We start from the raw sequence: 27,451 nt of genomic DNA, 5'->3' as shown, positions 1-27,451 counted from the left end.
AACAATCTTTGCCAATATGCAGCAAGGTGGGCATAGTCAGAGCAGGCTAAAAGTAAGGGATCTGTTTTCCTTTTGGAAGATTTAAAATGAAGCCATCTTGACAATTTAATCATTATTTTATTAACATATTTTACTTCAGCTATCTCCTGTTTAAGATGTAATATGAGTTCGTAGGAATATCTTAAGATTAGAACCTAGAGCACTTAATTATAATTCTGCTATTTTATCCAAGTTGGCTCCCCATTGTATCTAGTGAGCTAGTGTGGGCCTAAGGTGCTGAAGATGATATTTTGCTGTGATTCACTACAACAGAGTTTTATTAGATAAGTATTCATAACTTGGTAGGTTAAAGAGCCTTGGTGGCACTTTAGTGGTTAAATGCAGTGTTGCAGGCAAACTCTGCCCATAGCCTGGAGTCCAATCCTGATGGTGCTCAAGATTGATTTCAGCCTTCATTCTTCCGAGGTCAGTAAAATGAGGACCCAGATTGTTGGAGGCAATAGGCTGACATTATAACTGCTCAGAGTGCTGCAGGGCAGCATGTAAGACTAAATGCTATTGCTAAATAAAACTTAGTTTCTAAAATGGCCTCTCCTGCCCTGATACTTCCTTCTTCCTGGAACCAGCTTAGTTCATACAAGCAGGAGCTAAGTTGACAGTCTATTTTCTTTTGAATTGTTTACTCCAATGCTTTCTCATCAATGGCTTTTGAAAACAGTTCCAACTTCAAATGAATTAGCCACACAACTCAGGAACAGAAGAGATATTCAAGAAAAAAATCTTGGATGCAACACATTTCATAGCTTTTCATATTATGGCTATGATATTATATCCTGACACAAAATTGTCAGATTAGTTCTGATGCACTTTTTAGGAATTCTTTAGATCCCAACGTGTTCTGGGGATATGAAAGTCAAATGTTCAGAAGCATCTAATTCTGAACACAGAGTGCTAGAAATTAGACCTCAATCTGAAATGCTGCCACCTTAGTATTATTTAAACTACATGAATTAAGGACCTTTTCTAATTGAAGTGTTTTTTTGCCATTGTCAGCCCAAGACTTGCTCTGGGGTGAAACACATGAAGGCTTTCCATGCAGCTCTATACATACATGTAGTTTGTAAGTATGTAAGTTGCTACCCTAACTCAATAATTACATTAGAAGGGAAATAAGATATTCACAGTCTCTCCAGAGATCAGCACTGTATTTCCCACATGAGATGAAACAGCAGCATATCAATGCTTCATTTTTCCTGGGCTTTATAATTAAATATCATTGAACATTTCTTGTGAGGAAGTTTCTATATTCACTTTGCACCAGGCAGTTTGCATGGATTTTCTTTTTAGCTTGTTCCACAATTTAAGAACTAAGTTGAATTGTGACGGATAAACTGTAAATCACCTGAATGCAGGATACGTTTCAATAACACTAAATAAAACATATGCAGATGTAAAATTATCAAAATTTCATTTTTATATTTTACTATAACATACACAAAAAAGATTACAAAGTCTTCATATGAAAATTTTGATATATTTAGGGCAACAAGGGCATTTTTTAAATAAATAACAGATGGGTAATATATTAGCTATTATTTTATGTATTTTAATTATGTCTTTACAATTCATATTTCCATGGCAGAATTCTGTTATAGCATCCAAAAAGTAGCACATATTTGAAATTTTTGTTTAAAATACATATATATAATTCATATGGTATGATGGCGTTCCAAACTTATTAAAACATACCATTGTAGATAGCTGTCCATAAATTGTACCTAAATATGAATTGTTATAGCATTCTTGCTTAATGTGAAACCATCTGCTTGTAGATCTATGTTCTTTATTTGAAACATATCTTTGTATGAACACTTGCAAAACATTACTTCTTTATATGCATTCTATGGTACTTACCATGTAATTAGATACCTTTTTCTTTGAGCAAAAATGGAGAATTTAGCAAAAAATTTGGATTTAAAAATGTGTATCTATCTGGATAAAAAACAAAATACTTCTGTCTTGGTTAATATATTTCAGGCGAATAATGACATAAATATGGAACGTAAATGTTTAAGATTGCTGAAAAGTAATCTGTAAATTATATGGAATGCAGAAAACTGATGAAATTATACTTGCTAGATTAAGACATTTTCTATGGATGTTGATTGCAATTTTAGCTCCGGTTGATTCATGAACCCTATGAACATGTTTTCATCACCATACTACTATACTCTCATGGTATAACATAAGCCTTCAAAAGAGGTTCGCTATAGACATGTTCCATTTTTAAATATTAAACTTGATTTTACACATTATGGATAGAATTTTATTTAAAATCCCATAACTTTGTAAGTACAGTACTGCTTTTTTTAATTCTTTAAGTATAAAACTGTCAGAAGTGCTTAAATACTTTTGTATGCTATGTATAGAAATGTGGCTAAATTAAAATCCAAGAACATTTAAATTTTTTACATGGTTTAAAGAACCTAGTTATGGAAGAAGATGGCAATAGATGACCTCACTCCTTTTTTTTTTGCTTCCTTTCAGTCTCTAGCCCTGAAACTAAGCCTTGCAGAGTTAAGGTAAATTGATTGCACATGGGAAGAAAGAGAGAAAAATGTATTTTTTTTTTGCTCTGCTCACCAATGACATGATCTGATTTTCAGTAAGCTTCCCCTTTTTCTCAGTGTCCTGCACCACAGTGCATCCTACAAATATCAAGTAAACTGTAAATTAAGAAAACTTGAAGAAATTATTCTGTATTTGAAGAGATTTCTAAAAAAATAGCTAACAGGGTCTTTGCTGAAAGCATAAAATAGTGTCATGCTAAAAGAGTCGGAAAAAAATATTTAATGGAACACTTCTGATATTATATGCCTCTCAGAGTCAGGATGGAACCATATGTCTAATAAAATAAATATTTTTGGTTTATTGCTATATTCAATTTGAAAAATAAAAGCCAAATATTTTCAAGTTTTTCAAAGCAACTGCTAGGGATATGTAAACCATGTTAAGCTTCAAACACAAACTGTTTTTCAAGTTGACAACATTCCCTTGTTTAAAATTTTGTCTTGACTGCTGAACAAAGCATACTGGTTTTATTCCACATTCAAACACAAAATAGTGCCATTTCTGTTGCTTAGCCTTATGGTGAGATAGGGAGCAAATAAATTTAATAAATAAACAAACAAATAAAAGTTCAATAAGGCTTGAATCCTATGACTGGCTTTTTTTATCTAGAAGAGCCATGAAGTTTCAAGGACCAGTTCTCTTCCTCTTGCCATTGGCTGAGGTGTGAGGAGACAAGAGGGACAGGAAAAAACAGTAGAAACAAAAAATAGAAGGTGTTGTTGCTGAACCTGACACAAATGTTTCATTTAAATAGGAAACATATAGAAACAATTCTGGATGGCTGATTTGAAACATAATTCCTGCAAAAACTTTTCCTAATAGCTTAGTAAGTAGCGGTAGAAGCTTGTATGTATACACTGTAACATATATTTATTGATTTATTTGATTCATATTCCATCAGTCATCAGGATTTTAAGTGTGCTTAGTATTTCCTCTCCCAATTCTCCCAACAATAATCCTGTAAGGTCGGTTGGGTTGAGAAAGACTGGCCAAAGTCACTCAGTGAATTTCAATAACTGAAGGCAAGTTTAGTTTATTATGCCACTCTATCAGAGATTAGTGAATTTTGATCAGATAATATACACATACAATTTGCCAAATGTATTTTTACGAACAAAGAAGAGATAAAAGTGAATCAAAGACCTCTACAGTAAGATTGAAGGAAAACACATTGTATCATTTCATCATTACCCATACCCATTCTTCTTTGACACATGTGCTTAAGAAACAGAGAATTATGGTGTTTTTTCTGAAACAAAATGAAAAAAAAAATCAAACCATATCAATGTAAAAATTATCTGCTGGTACCCATCCATCAGAGGGAGTGGAAAAATCAATATTGTCTTGGCAATTAATATATCCTAGCTAGAAACTTAATTGTGTCTAAACCAGATTCCAAATCGAATGATGCCTTTCATATACAGTGAGGACCAGAAAAAGTTTAGATCAATTCACTTTTGGGGTTCAAAAATTCTAATAGGCAAAGATCCAGGCAACAGCTGAGCCACTTTTGCTTTGGCATTTGGAATGACAAATGACGAGATACCTAAAAAGATAGCCCACTTACTGTCCATGTAAGTTTGGCTAGTCTCTTGCCTGATAGGTACATTTACACCTTTTAAAAAAACTGCTATGAAAAAATAAAATGAATGTTTGTATGTCTTGTGCTGTTTTTTTGTTTGTTGTTTTGACAGAATAAAGCTGAACTTGGTTGATCTTGAAAAGATGGACCTTGTTGGTACTTAGATGGGAATCTATCAGGACAACTGTGAACTGTAGGCTAGTAAAGAAGTATTTTAAAAATCCTGGAAAAAAGAACTGGCAAATCACTTTATAATGTTGCCAAGAAAACTACATGGCTGTTCTCATGACTCTAATAGGAGTCAAAGTAAATTAGAAAGAAACTTTACTTTTTAATATTTAGGGCAAACATTTTCAAAATCTGCGATGCAATGACCTCAGTAAAAATAAATGAATTATGATTCCTCCATGAGTAAAATTAAATTCAACTGAAATTAAACATACCATTTAGTTGCAATAATTAAATGCACAAGTGAGTTCTGATGGTGATACAGCCATGAAGTTTGTTGTGCACAATTTACTCTAAACTCTGCTTTCCAAAAATAACTGCTGATGCTTTGTCTAGAGCCTTGTCCGATTGTGCTCTGGACTTTACCTCTTGCTAAGCTTGACAGAATGGGGGGGGGGGGGGGAGAAACATATCCTAAATTGTTGATTTATTTAAACCCTTCTTTAAAAAATACTCTTTGACCAACTTTGCTATATGTTGCGGAACAGAAATTAGTCAGGATGGGGGTCCTCAACTGAAAAATGAGGCTCATCTTGTTCCAGGCTTCCACTGTTTCCATATGATATAGATATAAAATCTTTAAAGAGTTACGTTTTATGCAGAATACTCCAGCTATATTCAATTTTGTTCCACTGGGAAACTAATCAACCTGAAAAAGATTGGTTTGTCCAGTCTGAAACAAAACATCGTTGACACTTTATATATTTCAACAAAAATTGTTTGGTTAAAATTGCCAAAGATCATAATACAGATTTAGTAGGATGTCCATGAATACTATTTTAATCTTCCTAGCCTCAAAATAAATATAGAAATTCAAAATTCCTAAAAAATATTTTAACCAAAGTATAGATCAATAAATTTCATGTAGCAAAAACATCCATGGTAATAACTCTATGATCAGTTATTCAAGAAGAAAGAGAGATTAGTTTAACCAACCTTTCTCCCACTTGGAATAAACATTTTTTTCAATATTTGCTAGATAATGTAGTATATATTTAATAATGATCTATTAAACAACACTTTTCTATTCAGAAACCAACCAAACTTATATACTCGTAAATATTTTGGCCTAGAGTCCACCAAGATGCAAGTCTCTTTCTATTAATGGCACATATTGTTCATCTCAAGTGTTCAAATTCAAAGATGAGTCATTTGCACCACCTAGCTGTCACAGATTATTGTGTAACCTATCTTGCATTCACTTTCAACTTAAAATATATCAGTGTATCTACAAAGCAAAAAGTAACCTTATGTAACATTTTACCAACTTCATTATTTATCTCAATAATATTTAATCCACAAATAACCTAGCTTCAATACAAATTTGTGAAATGCAAGCCAAAATAATTAAAAAACAAATACACTTAATTCATACTTCAAATTGTTCATTATTCCAAATGCAGTTCTGTTAAACATATATGACATTATTAAAATGCCTTCCTTTAAAAATTCCTCAATCTAATTAAAAATATTTTGGTTAAATATTCCTACATTTTAAAAAAAAACTTGTCATTTTTAAAACATTCAGGTACTTATAGTAGCCTCATTATTTACATAGTAAGTAGCATAAAGTAAAATAATCTGTTTTCTGGTGACAAAATGAGTTATTTATCAAGTTAAAAATAAGGCTTCTGAATATTTTTTTTCACTCTATGTAATAGCTAGTTTTGAAAGTGTATGGTTCATTTATTTTACTCCAACACAAAAAAGCAGCAGAATAAAGTAACTTTCTGTATAAAATTGCTCCTTCTATTTCAGAGCATACTAAGCACTGCAGGTTGTAATATAAATGGGCATATATGATGCTTAAAAAAGCAAAATCAAAAAGGCACCTCTAAAGTAAAAGCAAATCTGTGCTTCAAGTAAATTAAATTTGAAAAGCTATAGTTTGCTTCTGAATGTGAACAGAAATATCTGATAGTACTACAGATAACAATGTTGATCAGACCAAACCACCAGATTTAAGTTTCTTCAAATATTTCAAAATTAATTTAAAAAATATTTCCATGAATATTTTTTCTGAATGATGGCTCTGAAATTAACGAAGAATATACTGTTGCCTTTGATGCAATCTTTGGTCCACAGAAAAACATCAGGATTTAATGTTCAATTAAAAGCATCATTAATGTATTTTTTTCTCAAAACCTGATATAAAATGCTGAAGACAAAAGAAAATGGAATGGATCTAAGAACCACAATGTTAAGCATTTCTTTCCAATATACCAAATTGTGCAGTCAGAATTGTTTTTAATGACTTTATTTTAAATTTTGTACATAAAGAAAACCTGTTCATATCCATCATGAACAAAACTTAAAAAGGCATAAATTGAAGATATTTGTGTCCTTCATCAAAGCAAATGCTTTGTTAAAGGTCCAAACATTTTCATTTTTCAAAATAAATATTCTTTGTTTCTTTCTCTGTTTCTTTCCCGTTTTGCCTCCTTTCCCTCTTCTCCCCAGTGTCTGTATTTCAGGCTTCAGAAAAATCACTGGAAAATGAAACCTGTCTTGAAATCACACTTCTAAGAGTTCTAAGCTCACTGTGTTTGGTAACTTGCCATACCATAGCCAGCCTGATTAGGTATTACCGGAGCAGCTTGTCCCTGGGCAGGCTGAGCAGCAAATCCACTCATCCAGGTTGCAGGTGGTGTTTGACTAGTTTAAGAGGAAAAGAAAATTGTAATTATTCTCATCTGTTTCAATTTTAACCACAATAATACCCATTGCTAGATGATGAAAATTAACCCCTGTAATCCTTTAATCATGACAGACATATTACTTGCATTAATGAATATATACAACATTCCCAAGAACTACCTTGCAAAACAAACTAATTAGCAGAAATTTTTCTATTGTCTTTGATAAACAATTTATGAAAGGTAGACTGGTGTACTGGATAACGTATAGATTTGCATTCAATTCAAGGTAGAGTGGGATAAATTGCAACTCAAAAGTGTTTACTTCATTATTACAAATTTAGTTATGAAAATTCAAATTATTAATAGCCATATTAAGCTTTGGCAATCAGATATGCTCAGCAGTCCTGATTTGCGTTTACATCTTTGATTCAACTGAATAGAACAGAACTCATTGAAGTTATTCAAAAAGATGTTGTTGTGTATTAAGCTAGTGCAACTCATTTTGTTTAGGTTATAGTTGCATAATGATTTTGCATAATGCTTTTGCTTGTGCAAATCTATGGTTCACTACTGCTCACTCACATAGCATTATAATTAATCAATCTCCCTCCAGAAAATGAAAATTAACACTTTACTTTAGAAACATGATATAGGTGAATTTTAATATACACTGTGCTAAGAGACAAATATCTATCAAATGTAACTCAGTGACAATATTATAGCTACAGCTGTTAACAGCATTGTTTGGACCAGCAGCATTTTTAACCTCTTAGACACACAAAGTACTACAACTGGTTAAATCTTTTAAAACTAAAAAAAATCTATTATTAGTTTATACCAATATTTGCTATCAATAAATCAATTTGACGTGAAAATAGTAAGAGATGAGTAGAATAAAGAATTAGAGGTTCCTATATTGCCTAGACAAATATCATCTTAACTTCTTTATCTAGAGTGGCAGTGGATCTTAACCTACAATTTATACAACAAAAAGTAATATTTCAAATTTATCTATTGCACTTGTATAAAAAAGGATTGTTAGGACTGCATTTTGTTGGAGATGCAATAAGAGCAATGCTTCTTTAAATGTTTTACATGTTTATATAATGTAAAATTTAAACATTTTTTACTGGTTTTTAATTATTAAAGTTTGGGAGAAAGTAGTAGACTGAATAAACGTGACTGTAACAAAAGCTAAAACTTTCAGGGGATATTCCCTTGACTTACATATTTAGTACATGAAATTTGACAACTGGATAACATAAATGGACTCTGTGTGTCCTTATAGTTAAAAGACTGATATTACATCTTGGAAAAATAAATCCACATACTCAGTAGATTGAAGATCCGATTACACTTGCTACTTGTGAGTGGACTGCCTATAGCTGTAGACAGCATGAATATATACACATATATAAGGAAACTGATTTATATAAATTACACTACATTAAAAAAGCATGAGATTCATAAAAGTCTCTCTCTTTCTCTGTGTATGAATTTATTAAGATAATTATACAGAATTGTAACTATTGTTCTAACAACATATTATACTCTATTTATTTGTTTTATTTTTTACTTATTTTTAAGCATTTATTACGAACTTTTTATAATGTATATTATTTTTGTGTTTTCTTCCTTTTGCTTTTTTCTATTATTTTAAAAATAATAAAAAATAACAAACTATTACTTTAGAAACAAAAACAATTTTCTTTGCACAAGCAAATATCAAGAGTTCCTATCCCAGGAAAATTATATATGCAAGCCATCAATTTCTAAGCAGAAGTACTTACTCAACACCAAATCCTTGTTGATTCCATGCTTGACCATACATTCCGTAAGATGGCACTTGCCAACCATTTGTCATATACTGCCCATATTGCTGTGGATTCCCATAAACTTGACTCCATTGCCCCCATTGACTGTACTCCACCTATGGATTTAAACAATTTGTGTTATATAAACAAAAAAGTAGAATATTAATTAATATGTGCTTATGAGAAAAAATCAAAAGTAGTATAAGTTCTATGTCTAAAGGTAAATTCCATGTGGGATTTTAATGGATAAGATTCCATGCACTGATTTGGACAAATGCACACAACAGAAGATGTAGAAAATACAACACGTTAATGCTAGTTTACCAATTACCTGCTGGAACTCTTTTGTTGTATCCGGTGTTTCTTTGCCCCAGTAGCATTTAACAACATGGCCTTCAATTGTAGTTCCATTGACTGAAACAATAGCATGTGCTGCACTTTCATGAGTTGAAAACCTGAGGCCAAAATATGGTATGAAATAAAATGTTACTGTATTATCCTGCTCTAATCTTGGTTTAACAAGAATAGTTCATTTATCAAAATTTACTTTTTCAGAAGATATAGTACAGTTAAAAGGCTATCAGCCAATTGCTTATCACTAAACCTGGCATATGTATCATCAATATTCATGGAACTTAACAGCAACATGTCTTTTTTTAAAGAATATACCAAGTACATTTCAACAGTGAAGAAGTTATTGCTTCAGTGTATGTAGTTATCTGCCGGTAATCATCCAGGGAAGTTAGGTTCCAATGTAGGAACCAATGTATTTAAATTCTTAAAAAAATAATTAGGTGTGCCATTGCCTTTGACAACTTCTTAATACAATTCCATAATGTTTAAGGCTCCATTTCTTTTTAACATATATAATATTGGATATTTTCTGTATTTCCTTTTGTAAATATTTTACAAAATATGGTTTACAGATGAACAAAATGGGATAATTCCTCGTTTTAAGCTTATACCTTACGAAGACGCAAACTTAATGGAGCACAGACATGTGCCACCACCAACACCAAGAAACCTCTGACATAATCATTGATGTTACAGATAGTCCTTGACTTTGTTTGAAATTACAACAATCCCGAACAAAGGGATTTGCAACATATGCCCAAAGCTATGGCTGTTGCAACTCCCTTATGGTGACATGTTGAAAATTAAGGTGCTTGGCAGTCTGTGCACATTTATGACCACAGGGATGCTGCAAATGCTCTTGTCTGTCTGTGTCTCCCCCCATTTCAAACTGCCATGGTCTGTAGGACCTCCATCTGGTCCCTGGGCTAACCAGGCTCAGGAGGCTTCAGCCTGTTCCCTACTCCACTAACGCATGCAAGGATCCCACTTATGCCTTTTGTTTTTCTTCCAGTACTGAAGGTGTGACTATTCTACTGAAGTCTTCTCGTGCCACTGTCCATTGAGGCTCCATACTCATGGTGATTCAGAAGTGTCATTCTCCAAATCATGTGAAGCCTTCCCTCTCTAATTAACCCCTGTGCTCGTATCTTGGATCCCTGCTTAACAACCCGCAAGATTACTTAACCACTGCAACCAGAGGACCTGGGATTACAGTAGTTGAGTGAAGTGGTCACATGACATCTTAAATGTCTGCTTCACTCAGCAACCAACATTTTGGTGCCAATTATAGCAATAGCACTTAGACTTCAGTGCTTTATAGCCCTCTCTAAGTGGTTTACAGACTCAGCAATTGCTCCCAACAATCTGGGTCCTCATTTTACCGACCTCAGAATGATGGAAGGCCAGTGAGAATCAAACTGAACTGCAGTCAGCAGAAATAGCCTGTAGTACTGCATTCTAACCACTGTACCGCCACAGCTCTTTATGGTCATAAATCAAGGACTACATTATAGAAATACAATGAAAGTAATTCAGGCATAATAGCTAAAATATAGTTATACGTTTGCTTTGTTACCAACATTGTAATATGTTAAGTTCAGAGCAAATAATGATAAATTCTCCTACCTCACAAAAGAATAGCCTTTAACTGGAAAAGCTCTGGTTTCCACAATTTGCCCAAAAGGGGAGAATGTCTGTCTCATCAACTGATCTAAAAACATTAACATTTGTGTTAGTCATGTGAGTATTCAGTAGTTCACTAAAAACTTTGCAAAGATGAATGTGACTCTCACCTGTTAATCCAGAGGCAATTCCTCCACAATAGACAGTACAGTTTTTGGGGCTTGACTGATTTACTACATCCTCAAATCTCAACTGTTTTGTGTTGTCTGCAAGATACAACTTTTTTCTGTTATTTCCATTAATCAACATACAATATGTCACAATATTGCAGCCTACTATATTTGTAAATTAGAAAGACTCTAAATTCAACACTTTTCAAGTCATTAAATCATGATTTGCTAGTTCATTCAATTTTCATAAGTAATATTATCTTTAATATATTTATTAACAAAACACTGAAAATGTTTAAAGATGACATAAGGAACAAAATCAAAACTTTGCTGAGCAAGAACCTTTCTTAAGCATTATCTCATGGCAATAAGAGTGGCAAAATGTTGGGCAGGGAAGTACCTTTGTCATGTAGATGAAGGCCTGTCTGACAGCTGTATTTAAGGTAAGCCAGTTTCTCTTTGTTAAGGAAGAACAATAGGAATATTTGCAGGATCACTATGAAAGCTGTAAGATGAGCCCATCTGTATTTCTGATTCATAACTCATCTACTTGGTCCAGGCTTCCCGAAAGTGAGGCAGCTGAGTCCAAGCAGTAGTTAATACAAGAATGGTTTACACCTACTGTGAAAGAAGGTATTCATTCTCTTAAGAAGATACCACTAGACCCAATGGAACTGGATAGTTTTTATACAGCCTCCATCTTTCCTTCTTTAGGGAAAGTCACTGAAAAGATGACCAACTGGTGGTTCAGAAAGCTCTGGAAGAAATGGATTATTTGGACCTTTTTAGCTGGGGTTCAGATCTGGTTATAGCAGTCATATAGCACTGATCACATCTGTTGGTGAGTTTGGCAATCCTAGGCTGGAGACAGTACATTGATTCTGGCCTTTCTTGATCTCTCAGTACATTTCTGAACTGCCCCAGGATTGAGGGTAGAAGGCATGGAGTTATAAAGGTTCCCTTTCTCCAGAACTGGTTCCAATCAGTATGCATGTGAGTGGGGAAGGTGACAGAGAGACAGCACCAATATTTCTATTTTGTGCCATTCCTCTTGCTCCTATCTGACCTATACATAAAGCTGCTGGATGAGGTCATCCATCAACATATAATAAGTAGCATTACTATGCTTATAATAACCAATATGTCCAATATCAAGGTTATCTCTTGGTGTTTGAAGGTGGGGGGAGTGGGTCGTGGATTGGCTTAACCCTGGCAAAAAAGAATGGCTGAAATTTTGAAGCCTGTCAGATCAGGATAGTTTTCATCTTTAAACTCTGAATGGGGTTGCATTCCCCACAGTTGGAGTGCAACTCAGAGATCCTCACGGATAGTAGCTCCTACTTAAGGAACAGGAGGAGCAAAGACTAGGATAGTCTTTGCATAATTTATCTTGTGCATCAATTTTGACCACTGCCGATTTAGGAGGTTCTACTCATGCTAACTTCTGGTTGCAATTCAAGATGCTGGTTATTACCTAGATGGATTAGAGCCTGGTTATTGTTTGAACCACTTGTTTTCGTTTCTCCGTGCCTGCCAAAATCAGCAAAGTATGGGCATTCTTGGGGATCCTTTTAATTGTATTGCCATTTTGTGGATCTCTTCTGTCCTAGCATAAGACCTGTGCCAGAGCATCCACACACATTCTCCACCAACATACAGATTTCTGACGGCCTTTTGTAAAGCATGGAGCTAAGGGAAGCACCTGGTTGTTTCTCAGGTGTTTGGGCAGGAGTGAGTCCTATGGATTGATTATTTTTTGTTTCTTGTTGATTGCAAGTGAAAATATCTGTTTGGATTTCTACCACATGATATATTAATTGACAATGGCTGCAATTCTTTAATTGCTTCCTAGTTTTCATTTCTGGTTACCTGTCCAAACTCACAATAACAAGATGGAAAAGCATATAAACAAACAATGAAACAATATCTGCACAAAAGCAAATATTACCAAAACTATTTATGGAACTGTACATACATTTGTAATATCAAGAAGAGATGCAAAATATTAAATATCCATATTCAATATTGCTGTCAGATATTTATAAAGACAGAGATGATCTATTAGAAATCACTCTGTTAATATAATTAAAAGTAGAATTTCATTCTTGCCCAAATTCACTTACTTTCTTGTGTAGTTTTAGGAGCAGGTGGCTTTCGTGTTGCCCAGTTAGTTCTAATCTGACGACCTCCTAACCACTGGCCTCCCATATGTACAATTGCATTTTCTGCATCCTAATTTTTTTTTAAAAGACCACATGGACAAAAATTAATCATACATTTGAAATAAGAGAATTAAAACATATGTTCTATTTTGTTGCTTTGTCTTTTGCTCGGAAAATATAAAATTGACCAATTTAGGTACTAATAGCTTTCCTAAAAATTAATGTAAGGGAATTAATACACTGAATGAAGAAGGTAGACTCCTGTGGCTTCCAGATGCTGCTGAATTTGTGTTTCCAATAGTTCTCACTTGTAGCCATATTGGTTGGGCTGCTGAGAATTCTAGTTCAACAACATCTAGAAGGCCACAAATATTCCACCTCACAGTTGGAGAACTCAATACATTTAAGGTACTTTTAGGTAGATACTGACAATATACCAAGTAGATCCCAATACAGCTCTCATTTCCATAAGAGGTACCGTATTTTTCAGATTATAAGACACTCCGAACTTTAAGACGCACTTACCTTTTTTGGTGAGGAAAACAAGAAAAAGAAATATGCCTCTGCCTCTGCTGCCTAGCAATTTTGCCTGGTTGCAGCAAACAGCCTGCTTTACTTTCATTTTCAGCATAGCTTGATTAGCACAAGAAAAAAAATCTGCAATCCCTGCAGCCTGAAACAGCTGAGAGTTGGGAGGTCGATCCAAGGGACAAGCAATTTGTGCTGTGCTGGAGCTGAAATGGGCTTTCTTCTTGCTGCTTGCTACAAGGAAGTAAATTGCTGGGAGGCAGAGGCCAAAGGGTGGGGGCCAATGGGTGGGCGAGGCTAGATTTGGTGTATAAGATGTACCCAAATTTTCACCCCCTTTTAGGGGGGAAAAAGGTGCCTTTTATACTCCGAAAAATATGGTAACTGCCCTGCAAAAAATATCTGTACTCTATTACCAGTAAAATTAAAAATAGGCATATTTTTGTCTCTTGTCTAAAGGATCGATATAACATTACTCAATACATAATTATAACTATAAAAAGTTCTGCCTTTCACATAACCAACGGGTTATAAAAGTGGGCTATGAACTGGCACCCTACAAGTGTTTGCCTGCTTGTATTACATCCTTTATAAATTAGGCTCACAAAGTATGAAGCAATGATTTGTATTGTACTCACCAATTTATTATAAAATGATACAAAACCATATCCTTTTGATTTTCCTGTTGTCATATCTTTAACTACCCGTGCATCCCTGGGAAGAGAAGCACAGTTATATGAGGAAATATTATAGATATTCAAAATAAAAACTAAAAGGAACCACACACACTGTATTGTGAGCATAGTTTTCCCTATTATAAACTCAGTAACTCCTAACTATAACCATTCCTAATTCTGCCTAATACTTCTTTACCTGTTAGAAAAAAGCAGTAGGACAAAAATAAAAAATAACATGTAATAAACATGCAACCTATCAATATATCCTGCACTTTCTACAACTAAATCGTTCAAATTTGAAATTTTAAAAGGAACAGAATTTCCTTTTCTAATTATCTATTGACTAGGGTCTTCTAAGGTTTACTGAACTATAAATTACTGTAACATTTCTAACTATGTTTACCATGCATTTTCTAAATAAATGCCCTCTCCCTAGTGATATAAAATATGAAATATTAAAAAATTGAAAAAGAGGAAAAAAATAGGAATTAAAAGGCATACATGGCCTGTTAACAGATTTCTTTATTTTTCTTGGTCAATTCTCTACCATCATTTTGGAGTTTGGGCAGCTGTAAATTTTGAAAAATTGACATTTTCAGAAATTTAAGAAAGGCGAATATAACTAACAACAATGCTAAGTTCACCAATATGAAGACAACAAATTTTACACATAATTTTTAGTGAGTAAGTTAAAATGATTGGAAATATAGAACTGCACTGAATATAGAATGTTAAAATGTAAATACTAAGATATGTATATATAAATAATGTATAATAAGAATAAATAGAAATGAGAAAAAAATCTACAACTGAGTTCCAGTGTGCACAGTTCCTTGCAGTTAGCTTCAAGATCCTGTCCATTCTTATGAGCAATTCTGCAAAATAATCAGAATGCTATTACTTTTAATTGTGACTTGGACTTCAGAAAAACTGCAGGTCTCAGGTATAAATCAAAACTGAGAAATAGCAACCTGTATTAAATCTTTTAATATTGGCTTGCAAACAATACCAGTACTTACCAGATTGAGATAAAAAGCAAAGTAAATCAAACAGACAAAATAAGATTTTGTTGCATTTGAAAATATGAGAAAACATAGAGAAAATATGCTTTATAGCAGAAATACATTCCTGTAAAGTAACACAAGATGTTCAGGTTTTGTTCTGATGTTGTTAAAAAGACAAAGAAAACAATAGAAGAAAGTTTTTCAAGAAATTAGATTAAATAATAAAACAAACACACATACTATAGCACTTGAAGAACACTTGCAAAGTTTAAAATGTTCATTTACAAAGCTATAGATATTTGGAAATTTAGTCCCAAAGTTCTACTGTCAACAAAGATACTTTTGACTGGCATAATTAACATATCCTTAAAACAAGACTTCTTTACTTAAAAGTTTATCAAAAGATATGAATTTTAATTTTCGAATTTAAAAATCCTAAATGTAGTACTACATTTCAAGAATGCAGGAAATGAAGTTTTACAACTGGCTATGAATTTACACAGAGTCCAACACTACCTACTGTATATAATTATCAGACACTTCCAGCTCCTATCAGACAATGCTCTATAAGCCACAAGAATCAACAGGTTTGCTTTCATTTGCCCACAACACACCCCAGCCCATAAAAATGCATATGGATTTGCAAGTGTGAAAACCACACAGCTTTAAACAGAACTGATGCAGAAACCTTGTTCATACTTGAGTGGAATAATATAATACAATAAATGGACAAGATAATTCTACACCATTCACATGGCATTATGTAAATAATTCTATGCCTAATAAATAACAGTGACTTAAGAGAAGAACAATCTCGCATTTTAATTCTGTTTGTATTAATGATTTAAGGTAAAAAGTATAGTACTTACGATATTTTACCAAAAGGAGCAAATGCTGACTTAATATCTTCTGTTGTTATTTCTGGACTTAAATCTCCCACAAATACATGAAAATGATCTGGAGGAAAAAAATAGAAATGCATTGCTTCTATATGCAAGAAGTTTAGCTTTCTTATACTGCCAAAGTAAAGCAATGAACACAATCCAACTGAATACATGGCTTAGGAAGTGTTGCTTCAGAACATTTACTTACTTGAAGTATCTTTTTTTTGGCTACTTGGTGTTGTTGCCCAGTTAACTTTTACTTCCTAAAAATAATGAAAAAAATATCAGTAATAATAATAATTCTGACATAATTCTTATGTCAATGAAGAGGCTGTACAGGATCAATTCCAACAAAATGAGTGTTTGTCTTTATAGAAACATTGTTTCAAGATATTTCTAATTAAAAACCGGGGAAAAAAATCCTTGCCATGAATCATAACCTATTTACTTAATTTGCTACATGTCATTCTTTTTTCTTTTGCAACGTACCTTTCCCAAAATTTTTCTCCCATTCATAGCAGCTAATGCAGCAGCTGCATCCCTGTGTTCATAAAATTCCACAAAGCAATAAGGGTCATTGCTTGTATGCTGCAAAACAGAAAATCCAACAGAAGAGTTGACTCTTCTGCTATCGGGTTGCTGAGAAGAAAATCCAGGAAAATATATTACTTAAAGCTAGAAAAGAAAATATTATCGTAAGTGCTTACAAAGTAGCTGTAAGAATTGTTGTCTATTCTGTCAAAAGAATATCTCAAATTATAGCATCCACAAAACTACATCTAAAGGTCATCATGTATGAAAGTGCAGGTTCAATTCAGAACAGCCTTTCTTGAAAATTCATCACACTGTTTAGATGACATGATGGATTACACACTTGAATCAAGAAGTTTTAACTGTAGCTTGTGATCCTAACTGGAATTAATTATCAACAAAATTAGCCTCTGAAGTTGTCAAAACTAATGCTGCCAGTTTCTATCGAATTTGGGATAAGATTACATCTACTATGTTAGGTTATACATATGTGTGCTTCTAAATGGTTCATTCCTCCCTGTAAATTTTTATGTAAGTTTTGAAGGAAAAAGGGGCTTATTGATAACTGGAGCTATTTTCTTTGCAAACATGTTCAGCTCCAAGTACTTACCAATTTCAAAGCCCAGATTTGGGAGGATGTGTGTGATCGTTTCAGATTTCACAAGCATTAAAAGCAAGAATGTGGGTTAGAAAATTACAGCAAAATGCAGTAAATCATTTAAAATTATTTGATTTTTAGCTTCATATTTTAATGAATCGGGTAATATGTGTAGATATATTACATTTAATATATAAATAATAAAATACAAAATAAATGTTACCAGTTACCTATAGGTGGTTGCTAAGAAAGAAAGAAATCTTTAATATTTAAAATCTTTAATATTTAATTATCTTTAACATTTAAAACACAAAAATGTTACAATCTATATACCCAACCTCCAGAGAAATGTTATATACAACAATTTTCACTAATCTGGGAAGCAACACAATTCATGTACCAACAGAAGTATTTTGGTCTAAATTTCTAATGAACTATCTATTGTGCCATTTTATTTTATTGATGCTCCAACACTGGAAATTTTTAAGAAAATGTTGGATAGCCATTTGTCTGAAATGGTGTAGGGTTTCCTGCCTGGGCAGGGGGTTGGACTAGAAGACCTCCAAGGTCCCTTCCAACTCTGAAGTAATATTAGAACTCTGAATAATATTAATAATATTAATAATATTAATAATATTAATAATATTAATAATAATATTAATAATAATAATAATAATAATAATAATAATAATAATAATAATAATAATAATAATAATAATAATAATAATAATAATAATAATATAAGAAGCCCCTTGAAACTGCCATTAAAAAAAAACAGAATATGCATTGGGAATTAAGATCAGGAATATATTTCCTTTAATATACCATGTACACAAAATACCGTGTTATCAATATTGAGACAACTGTGATAAAAAGTTAAGACATCACACTTAGCTAAAAATGAACATTATGATTTCAGTTGGTATGAGAACCAGCCAATGGCTATAAACTAGTGAAGGTTGGTTAAAATGATTATTTTCAAAATTGCAAATTCCAGTATTGGACTGTATCTATTGTAATTTCAACCCATTTAGAAATAGACCTTCAGGATTAAAAAAGGTTCTAGTACTTGCAATAGATCCCTTCCGTGTAGCTATTAAAATAAAAAAGGAGCAATATTCTTCCAGGTTTTATATTCTTAATTTCTTAGCAGTTAAAAAGAACCTAATTTCAAATAGTCATATATTACCACAAAATCTCTATTTAATGAAAACAGAAAGAAAAAACGGTAGATTGTAAATCTTTTGTATTGAAAATACAAATTTCTATCCACTTATGTAGATATTTGATAGTTTTATTTTTTAATAATGAAAAATATAATTTGTTGAAAATCACTAAATGAATCCAATAGTCAGGTCAATTTCAATAGTCCAATACACAATATTGGTTCTCTGTTTCTGAAATTCCATCCTCTCTAAAAGGAAATATTTTGGTCATTCATGAGACTGCAAAAAAGCATGGCTAAATCCTAATAAAACATGTTTTATTCTGATGTTCATCTGAAAGTATTAACAAAATATAAATTATTCAAATAAAGATAAAAACCATAGTTGCAACCCAACTACTTTTCTATGTAATGACTAATATTCATAGTAGTCCCTAATAAGAAATTGCTTCGATTCTTTATCTTTTTTCTGTTACAAAGAAAAAGTTGCAATCGAAGTAATCTTTAAATAATATATACAGCCTGAATTATTTTGTAGAAAGAGTATTTCTTCCAGCCTTCATTTGAAAGAGTATAGTTGTAGTTAAAGTAAACTTATATATTACTAGAGACCGAAGCAATCTTTCTGAGGGGCTGAGAAGTGTCAATAAGCATATATTTTAAGATATACAAGTATCTTTTTCTAATCAAAATTTGTCAGTTAAATCAATTAACTAATTGGTTATAATCCTAGTCAATGCTTGCATAGGAGTCCTCCTTAATTAAACATTATGTCATTATGTGAAATGTTAAGATATTTCATATAGATTAGATTGTGAGAACATATTACCTCTGTTATCATTTTACAGCTTTTGCAAGGTCCAATTTGGCTGAATAATTGAAGTATAAGGACTTCGGTCACATCTCTGGAAAGATTTCCTACATAGCTAGATATAGAAAATAAAAGGTAATATTAATATCATTAATTTATGTCTTACCAAGATATTCTGCAGGTATTAAAAAATCCATTTTATAAACATGCCACAATACTTATAAATACACGTTAATCAAAAACATTTTAATTCTGACGTTTTTCATAATTTACCAAACACTAAATACTGCCACTGCAAAACTACCACTGCAGTTAACAAATTAAGGTATAAAACAAGAATGCCCAATGTGTCAACCTGTGTGTCTTAGATAGAGTCCCAAAATCTCCATAGAGGTTTGTTTTGTGTGTGTGCCTTTTGGGTCAATGTTGGTTACTGCAACTTGCCTGGACAAATCCTTGCAATTTTCTTGGCAATATTTCAGAAGTTGTTTGCCATTACCTGCTTCTAGGACTCACAAAGAGTGACTGCCCCAAGGTTACCCAGCTGGCTAATGTGCCCAACATAGGTCAAGAATTCATGGTCTTCTACTTTCAAGCCTGATACCTTAAGCAATATACCATATGACCCTTATATAAAAGTTTCTTCCATTTGTCAAATTTTAATGACACAGAAGGGGAGAATTATTAAATTCTGGCCTCATCACTGTTTGGAAATACTTTCCAGTATTTGATTCTCATCCTTAAGAATGATCCTTTCCTAGAAGACTTTTGGCTGATATTGCGGCAATATCAGACGTGAGGAGCAGGTCTCCGCGCTCCCAAGCCGATTCTCCATTATAGAAGGCTCCGAAAGAAGCTAAAAAGAATTAAAAAATGGAATGGGAAGATACCATTGAAAAAGAGATAGGTGTTTGGGCAGATACTTTGGAGCTTTGGCAGCATAAGAGGATAGAGATGGGAGGAATACTTAGACTAAACAGTAAAAATGCAGAGGTAGATAGAGACAATGATCCAAGAGAGGAGTATGAGAGGTATGTCAAAAAACAAATAAGAATTGAAATATTAAAACAGGCAAGAGATGATGGATAGAAAGGAAATATTTCTTGGGTTTTTCTTTCTTTCCTTCTTTCTTTAACATAATGGGGGCCTGATTAAAAGTTAGAATAGAAGTAGAAATAAAGAGATACATATTATAAAAGTAATAAATAGATGGAAGATTAGAGGTACTAATCTTACTAGAGGTAAGCAGCCATACCTTTTCCCAAGCTCTTGAAGTTATTCTGTGTACTGCTCTCTGCTATATATGTATATGTGTATGTGCACAGCCATGTAGCTATCATAAGGATTTGAAATGTGTGGTTTATATGCATTAACCACAATCAAACAGCTGTAATGAATATTTATTCAACCTTATCTGCTTACTTTAATTTTTGCTATCAACTAGTGAGCTTCTACATTTTAGCCCAAATATGGCATAGCCTTCCTTGAAATCTAGAGCAGCATTTGCCAGAGGGATATCAGTATTTTAACTGAAAAGAGCATGAGGAGGATGGCTCTGTGCTTTTGATCTCTCGCATAACATATAACCTTTCAATTAATTAACTCATCCAGGACAGATGGACACCTTAGCATAAAAGTACTAAATTAACACCAATCTATTAAAGATTATTTTAAAAATGGTTTAAATATACTTCTCCTTCCAAATTTCTATTGTTATACCAAAGCTAAGTCTGATAGGAACATGGGACTGTTTCTAAAAAAGCTTTATCATTTTTTCCTTGGGGCTTCACTTTGGGAAGCACAAAATATCCAGCATATAGCATTTACATTCTATAAATAAGTCTATAATACATTGTAGTGCATTACATTTACAACACTCAACACAATAAAAGATTACTCATGGGTCATGCACTCTTCTCAGCACTCTTATGCTGAGAAGAGTCAATAATAAAGTCAATAATAACTTTGCAACAAAATTGCAAATATACTATGCCTTGCATTAACAGCATGGACGGTATGCTGTTAATGCAAGTATGTTCATATATCTAAGTTTAGCAAGCTAACAGGCTAAAAAAAAATTTCATACTGAAATGTACTCTAAACTCTCCGTAAAAGGCACAAGATAATGCAATGCAGCACAATGAGTATGAATGATACTGTAACACTAATGCAAAAACTCTAGTTTCCAACTTAGCAGATAGCCTTTGCTTTTCAAATGCAGTCAAAAAATATAAAAGAACCAACAATGAAAGTATGCCATCAGCATAGAATTTGTTGATAAAAAAACACTGACCTATTGAATTTATTTAGGTATGTGCACTTTTTACATGTTCTTGTTGACAGTGAAGTTTTTAGAATCATTTTAGAATGATTTTAAAACATTCTAAACAAATATCCTGAATCACATCACCATCAAGAGTCAAATGCATATATTCTGCATTGAATACATACCCTTAAACAGCAGATCAAAGCAATTTGTACTTTTTGTAGTTACATCACTTGTGTGCGAACTTAAGCAAGGTGGTGAAAGTACATTCGTAAGCACACACTTCTGGCATTCCATCTATTTTATTTAAATTTATTTATTAACACCACACACATTAACACATCAACAAAAAATCCAACTTTCCTACAAAACGATAGTAGTTATCAGGTAATGGCATTATGAATATAGTCTTTTTCTTCTATATAGCTTGCTGGTCATAACATCACCTCCATGCTATATGTATGATGAGTTCAGAAGCTTTTCAGAGAGTACACCATTTGACCTAGCTTGGTCAGACACTGGACCCAGGAACATTATGAGTGGCCATGCATAAAATAGATTGAGTCAGTTGGATTGAGGATGGGTGGGAAGCCACTGGAAGATTGGTGGATGAATCCTACTGAGTGCACAGAGACTAAATAAGCCCATGTGTAGCCTCTCAGGAACTGAGCCATGGACTAGTTGCACTATGACTTCTTCAACATATGAATGCATTGAATGTAACCCAAGTTTCTTAATATCTTATAGACACTGGCCATTTCTGGGCAGTAGGTGAGTTTCTACCAAAGGTATGGAGATTGAAATAAAAGGACATCCTCTAGTTACAGGTTGGGGAAGTCTGGCATCTCCTAGTTACAGGTTGAGAAAGTCTATTGGGAAAACATAGAATTATTTAAAAGAGAGAAAAGTTGTTGCACCAATTCAATGTCCAAGCAGCAGTAATGGGGGAGGAGATACTATATAATCTGCTCTGGAATATTAATTAAGTTCTTTTTAATTCAAAAGAGGCCTGTTTTGAAAAGCAAGGAATGTGGAATGGGGGGATGCCTTTCTATTTCCAACTAAAATCAACATCAGACTACTAGTGAATCAAATTTGAAACTAAACTGGAATAAGATGTGGAAGTTATCTCAGATACCAGTAGACAACCAATTACTTATCAGCAGTCACCACCTGCAGAAGCGTCAAATATCAACTGAGGAGTCCAATTTACTTTCAAGATTCCAGTTAGTCTTTTTCTATTGGTAGTTACATCCAAAATGGCTCCCTGCGACATTAGCTCCTTAAGTGCCTACTGCTTTGCCCCAAATTCCTCCCCCATATCCTTTCCTTTGCAGCAACAGGAATACCATTAGTCCTCCTTCTATACTGACTCTAACACTAGAACAACTGAAAATATCCCAAATCTAAGATATAAGACATTTACAGCAGCTGAAACAGAATGGAATATGCAAAATACTTTTTCTATGTGGAATAGCTGCAAATCATCTGAAACTGGTATTTGAATTAATGGCATGGACCCCATTATGTTGCATGTTATATTGGCTATAAAATGAAACCAGTTAATGTCTTAACAATTAAAAGTGATACAACAAGTCTCAGCAGAAAACAAGCAGAAAGTGGAAGGTCTGGAGGGTGAGATGCGGGCAGTGCAGAAAAGAGAGGAGATGACAGGCAATGCTGTGCTTGGACTACAGATGGATAAAATGTCTTATTTCCTTAGGTTTCAAAATTTGGAAGAAGTGGACCAAGAAGATTTGAGAGATGTTGTGACTAAATTGTTGGGAGAATTTCTTGGGAGAGGTGTTGATTTCATGAATTGGGATCTGGATCGAGTTTATAGAGTTAATTCACAATATGCACGCACGCATGCAGTTCCCAGAGAGGTTCATGTCAAATTTGTGAGAAGAGAGACGAGAGATGAAATTCTTAGAAAACATAGGAGTGGGGCACTGACTTACAGGGGCAGGGAGATAGCCATTCTGAGGCAGATTCCCAGACAGGTACGTGAAATGAGAAAGAAATATTACTTTTTGTCAAGCAAATTGTACCAGAAGGGAGTAGGCTTCAGATGGCTGATGCCAGAGGGATTGATGATTTTCCGGGAGGGCATTACGAAAATAATTAGTACAATTGTGGAGGCTACGGCCTACGTGGAGGAACACAAAGCCCTCCTGGAATCAGATGACCCAGGAATTGAAGAAGGGGAGGTTATAGACCATGGGGCGGTGGCGGCTGCCGCTGTTGCGGCCCTGGAGTTGGGTCAGGCTGAACCCAGAGTTCTGAGATCCAAAACTAGGAAGTGATAAAGATATTTGGTATTGTGTTGGTTTTCCTTATTCTCTTTTGTATGATATTCTGTTTATTCTTGACCCTTCTTTATTGTGTATGTAAGATTTGTAAACTTAGCTACTTCGTGTCACCTGCTTGCCATATGGCTGTTGTATGTGTTAAAAAATTTGAGCAAAATTCTTAGCCTGGATAAGAAAAATGAAAATTTACCATACCTGATATGTATCTGTATAAACCTTTTTTGACCAATAAAAACTTTTTGAACAAAAAAAAAAAAAAAAAAAAAAAAAAACAATTAAAAGTGATACAAAAAACAAACAAGAGAGCAAGTTGGATAACTTTCCTATTTTGGATTTATATGTTAAAGTTTTGAAGTAATTTCTGAGAAGAGACAAAGAAGAAATTTCTGAGAATAGACAAAGAGAAAATGAAAAAAAAAATCAAGTTATAGGACAAGTTATTTAAAGGGATATCAAGATTATTAAAAGCCAGGGGAAAATATGAAGCTAGTTTATCCAATCAAGGTTAAACTATGTCATTTCTGGTAACCCTTAGGGGACTTTTGCTGATTAGGGCTGAATGAAAAGACTTTAAAATTAGTCTATAGATAAGAGATGAGATTATGGGAAGAAGAGAACTTTTGTAGCAAGGTGATAAATTACTGAAATTTTTTGTTCTTGTCATGATGAGGAGGAAGTTATTTCTTTATAATTATCTCTTTTCTTTAATATATATTTTCTTTTTTCTCTGAACTTTTTCTTTTTACTCTTTATAGACTCTCAAGAACCCTTAAATTAAAATTTTAACTTTTTTTACTCCACTAAAATGTGTTCTTTATTCATTTTCAACAACACAAACTTAGTAATAGATAAATTTTTATCAGTTTTGTTAATAAGTATTATCAAGCTAGGTTCTCTGTCTCTCATCAGCTAAGAATCTGTGTAAATCACATAAAATGTAAAACAATTCTATGTTTAACAGCTAAAGTATGTTTTCTTAAACAGCAGACTGACAAATTTTTACATGTTTCTCCCCAAGCTTAACCTAATGATGTTCTGCATCTGATTTTCTCTGGAGGCTCATCACTGCTTCATCTGAGCATGTAACTCAGAACAAAAATGACTTAAAAATCTATTATATACTTCCCTCTTTTTCCTAGTTCTTCCTATCTCAGCCAATAAAATTCAAAAGCTTTCACTGTTTTGTAAATCTTCAATTGGCCTTACAAAATGGCCCCTTAGGATTTTGATTTTTTTTTCTTGTGATAAAGCATCAGTACTATCATATTGTACTGTTCTGACTTCTGGTATGCTTTTTACATACTAATATTTTTGTTGAGCATAACCTCCTTCAACTACGACCCTCCAATTTTCAATCGTAAAGTGGTTTGTTTTGCAATTGACTTCTAAGTTATATTCCTTTTACTTGCTTATTGTTCAAATTTCCTGATTTCCAAACCTTGCAATTTCTTAATATGTCATTATTAAATACTATATCTTACTAACATTACTTGAGGGATTACCTTCTTCATCTCCCTCTCCACATGTTCCCACAGGGAGGGCCTGCTCCAGATTGCTTCTTTTAAACTGTCACTTTATGGGACCTAAAGGATGCTTTTTCTGTGGTTGACCCTTGACCTCTAGAATGATCCACCACCCCCAATACAAGTAGTCCCCAACTTATGACAGTTTGTTTAGTGACCATTCAAAGCACTAAAATTGACTTATGACTGTTTTTCACACTTATGACTGGTGCAGTATACTCAAGGTCATATGATCAAAATTCAGACACTTGGCAACTGACTTCCATTTATGACAGTTGCACGGACCCAAGCTCATGTGATCACCTTTTGTGACCTCCCAACAAGCAAAGTCAATGGGGAAGCCAGATTCACTTAAAAACCATGTTTAACCTAACAACTCTGCAGTGATTCACTTAACAACTCTGGCAGGAAAGGTTGTAAAGCGGGGCAAAACTCCCTTAACAAATGTCTCACTTAGCAATAGAAATTTTGGGCTTCATTGTGGTCATATGTTGAGGACTACCTGTAGAGGACAAGCCTCCGACTCTCCTTGTCTTTAGGAAAGCTCTTAAGACCCGGCTCTTCCTCAGGCATTTAGGGTCATTTGAGTAGGAGCTCCCCTCTAAGGTTTATTATGGTCTGTGCCTGGTTGTCATATTTCACATTTTTAGATTGTTAGGTGCTGGTTGTATGATGACGATGTGTTTTGTTGTAGGTGACACTGCCCAAAGTCACACTGTCTGAGTTAAGCAGCCTTATAAATCTTTAAATACCATACCTACTCAAACATACATCAATTTTCCTCTGGTTTTTCCCAGCTTTCTTTAACTGGAAATGTATTTCCTACCTTATGGAGGTCCCTCATTGCCAGGGATTTCCTACCTTATGGAGGTCCCTCAAGATTACTTTCCAAAACTTTTCTACTGCTGGAGGGAATGCCAAATCTACAAATCTATGCCACAAGCCCTGCCAATTGGCAAAAGGCAATGGCCCTCTTGGTAGCCATCCCACAGGAAAGGCTTTTAGGCACGCCAACATTTATCAAATGGCCGGTGCAATTTGAATATATTAAGCTACTGACCTACACATTTCGTTAAAAAATAAAAAACTTCCTACAAACCTCCCCCGTTACCAAGAACATCCCACCCTCCAAATCTACTCGGGGTTTATGCCCTGCACAATTTATCACCCGCCCTGATGACATTTTGTGGGGAACCTCCAACTCCTCTATCACCTGTAACCTGAGGCGAGGTATAGATTTCCTTCTCGTGCCGCGACTCCCCTCCATACCCTGGGTCCCGCTTTCTTCACCCCTCTCTCTCCAAATGCTCCTTCAGAGAATCCTCCCTGCAGATTCCCCCTCCTGTCATCGCTTCTTGACCCACCTACCGAGCGGCCAACCCATTCCCCGTCCCACTCACAGGGTCTTGGGCTGTCCGTCGTCTTCCATCCTGCTACAGGAAAGCTGCTCCCAGGCAGAGCCAGGATGCTGCACCGAAGGGGAGGGGGAAGCGTAGGGAGACTCCGAGTCGCGATTAAAACAAAACACAAAAACAACCGAGCCGCTCCAGGCCTTTCGTTTTTTCTTAGGCCTCGGCAGCCCCCAAGGTAGGAGTCAATAAAACGCTGAGGGGGGGAGGGGGGCGTTGAACCAAAGGGTCCACAAAATGGCCGCGATCGCCAACCACTCAGGAAATCGTCCAATGCGCAAGCGCAGCGCAACCCATATATCTCTCTCTGTCTGTCTCTCTCTCCCACCTTCCTCGGCGTCACGATAGAAAGGGAATGTTGGAGCTGCGTTTCTTAACTTTGACGGCTTTCAGCTATGTGGACTTCAACTCCCAGAATTTCCGGCTGGCTGGGAAGGGCATTCTGGGAGTTGAAGTCCACGTACCTGAAAGTTAGTAAGGTCTCCGAGGCACATTGCATTGGGAGTTTAAAACACAAGCGTTTTGCTTCCTGGTTCACGC

General features: G+C 34.3%; 1 protein-coding gene across 5 annotated transcripts; it reads right to left on the bottom strand.

The window, feature by feature from the left end:
- Positions 1–3,634: 3,634 nt before the first annotated feature.
- Positions 3,635–27,244, bottom strand: TIAL1 (TIA1 cytotoxic granule associated RNA binding protein like 1). 5 transcript variants are annotated; one of them, XM_058187491.1, is made up of 12 exons: positions 26,903–27,244; positions 19,420–19,516; positions 16,786–16,884; positions 16,505–16,559; positions 16,282–16,369; positions 14,370–14,445; positions 13,165–13,273; positions 11,042–11,137; positions 10,875–10,959; positions 9,226–9,349; positions 8,871–9,010; positions 3,635–7,096 (listed from the first exon to the last, which is right to left on the bottom strand). In XM_058187491.1, the coding sequence occupies exons 1-12, from the start codon at positions 26,929–26,931 to the stop codon at positions 6,979–6,981; spliced, it is 1,116 nt and encodes a 371-aa protein (XP_058043474.1). In that variant the 5' UTR covers positions 26,932–27,244; the 3' UTR covers positions 3,635–6,978. The 5 variants fall into 5 exon arrangements, with proteins under 5 accessions (XP_058043474.1, XP_058043473.1, XP_058043476.1 ...); XM_058187490.1 differs by having other exon boundaries at positions 16,786–16,935; positions 26,903–27,241; XM_058187493.1 differs by lacking the exons at positions 16,786–16,884; positions 19,420–19,516; positions 26,903–27,244 and adding an exon at positions 14,910–15,283 and having other exon boundaries at positions 16,505–16,556.
- Between the last annotated feature and the right edge of the window lie 207 nt (positions 27,245–27,451).

This window comes from Ahaetulla prasina, chromosome 6, assembly GCF_028640845.1.
Source record: "Ahaetulla prasina isolate Xishuangbanna chromosome 6, ASM2864084v1, whole genome shotgun sequence".
Lineage (NCBI taxonomy): Eukaryota > Metazoa > Chordata > Lepidosauria > Squamata > Colubridae > Ahaetulla > Ahaetulla prasina.
The sequence above is the reverse complement of the archived record's forward strand: the minus strand, read 5'-3'. Positions and strand labels throughout refer to the sequence as shown.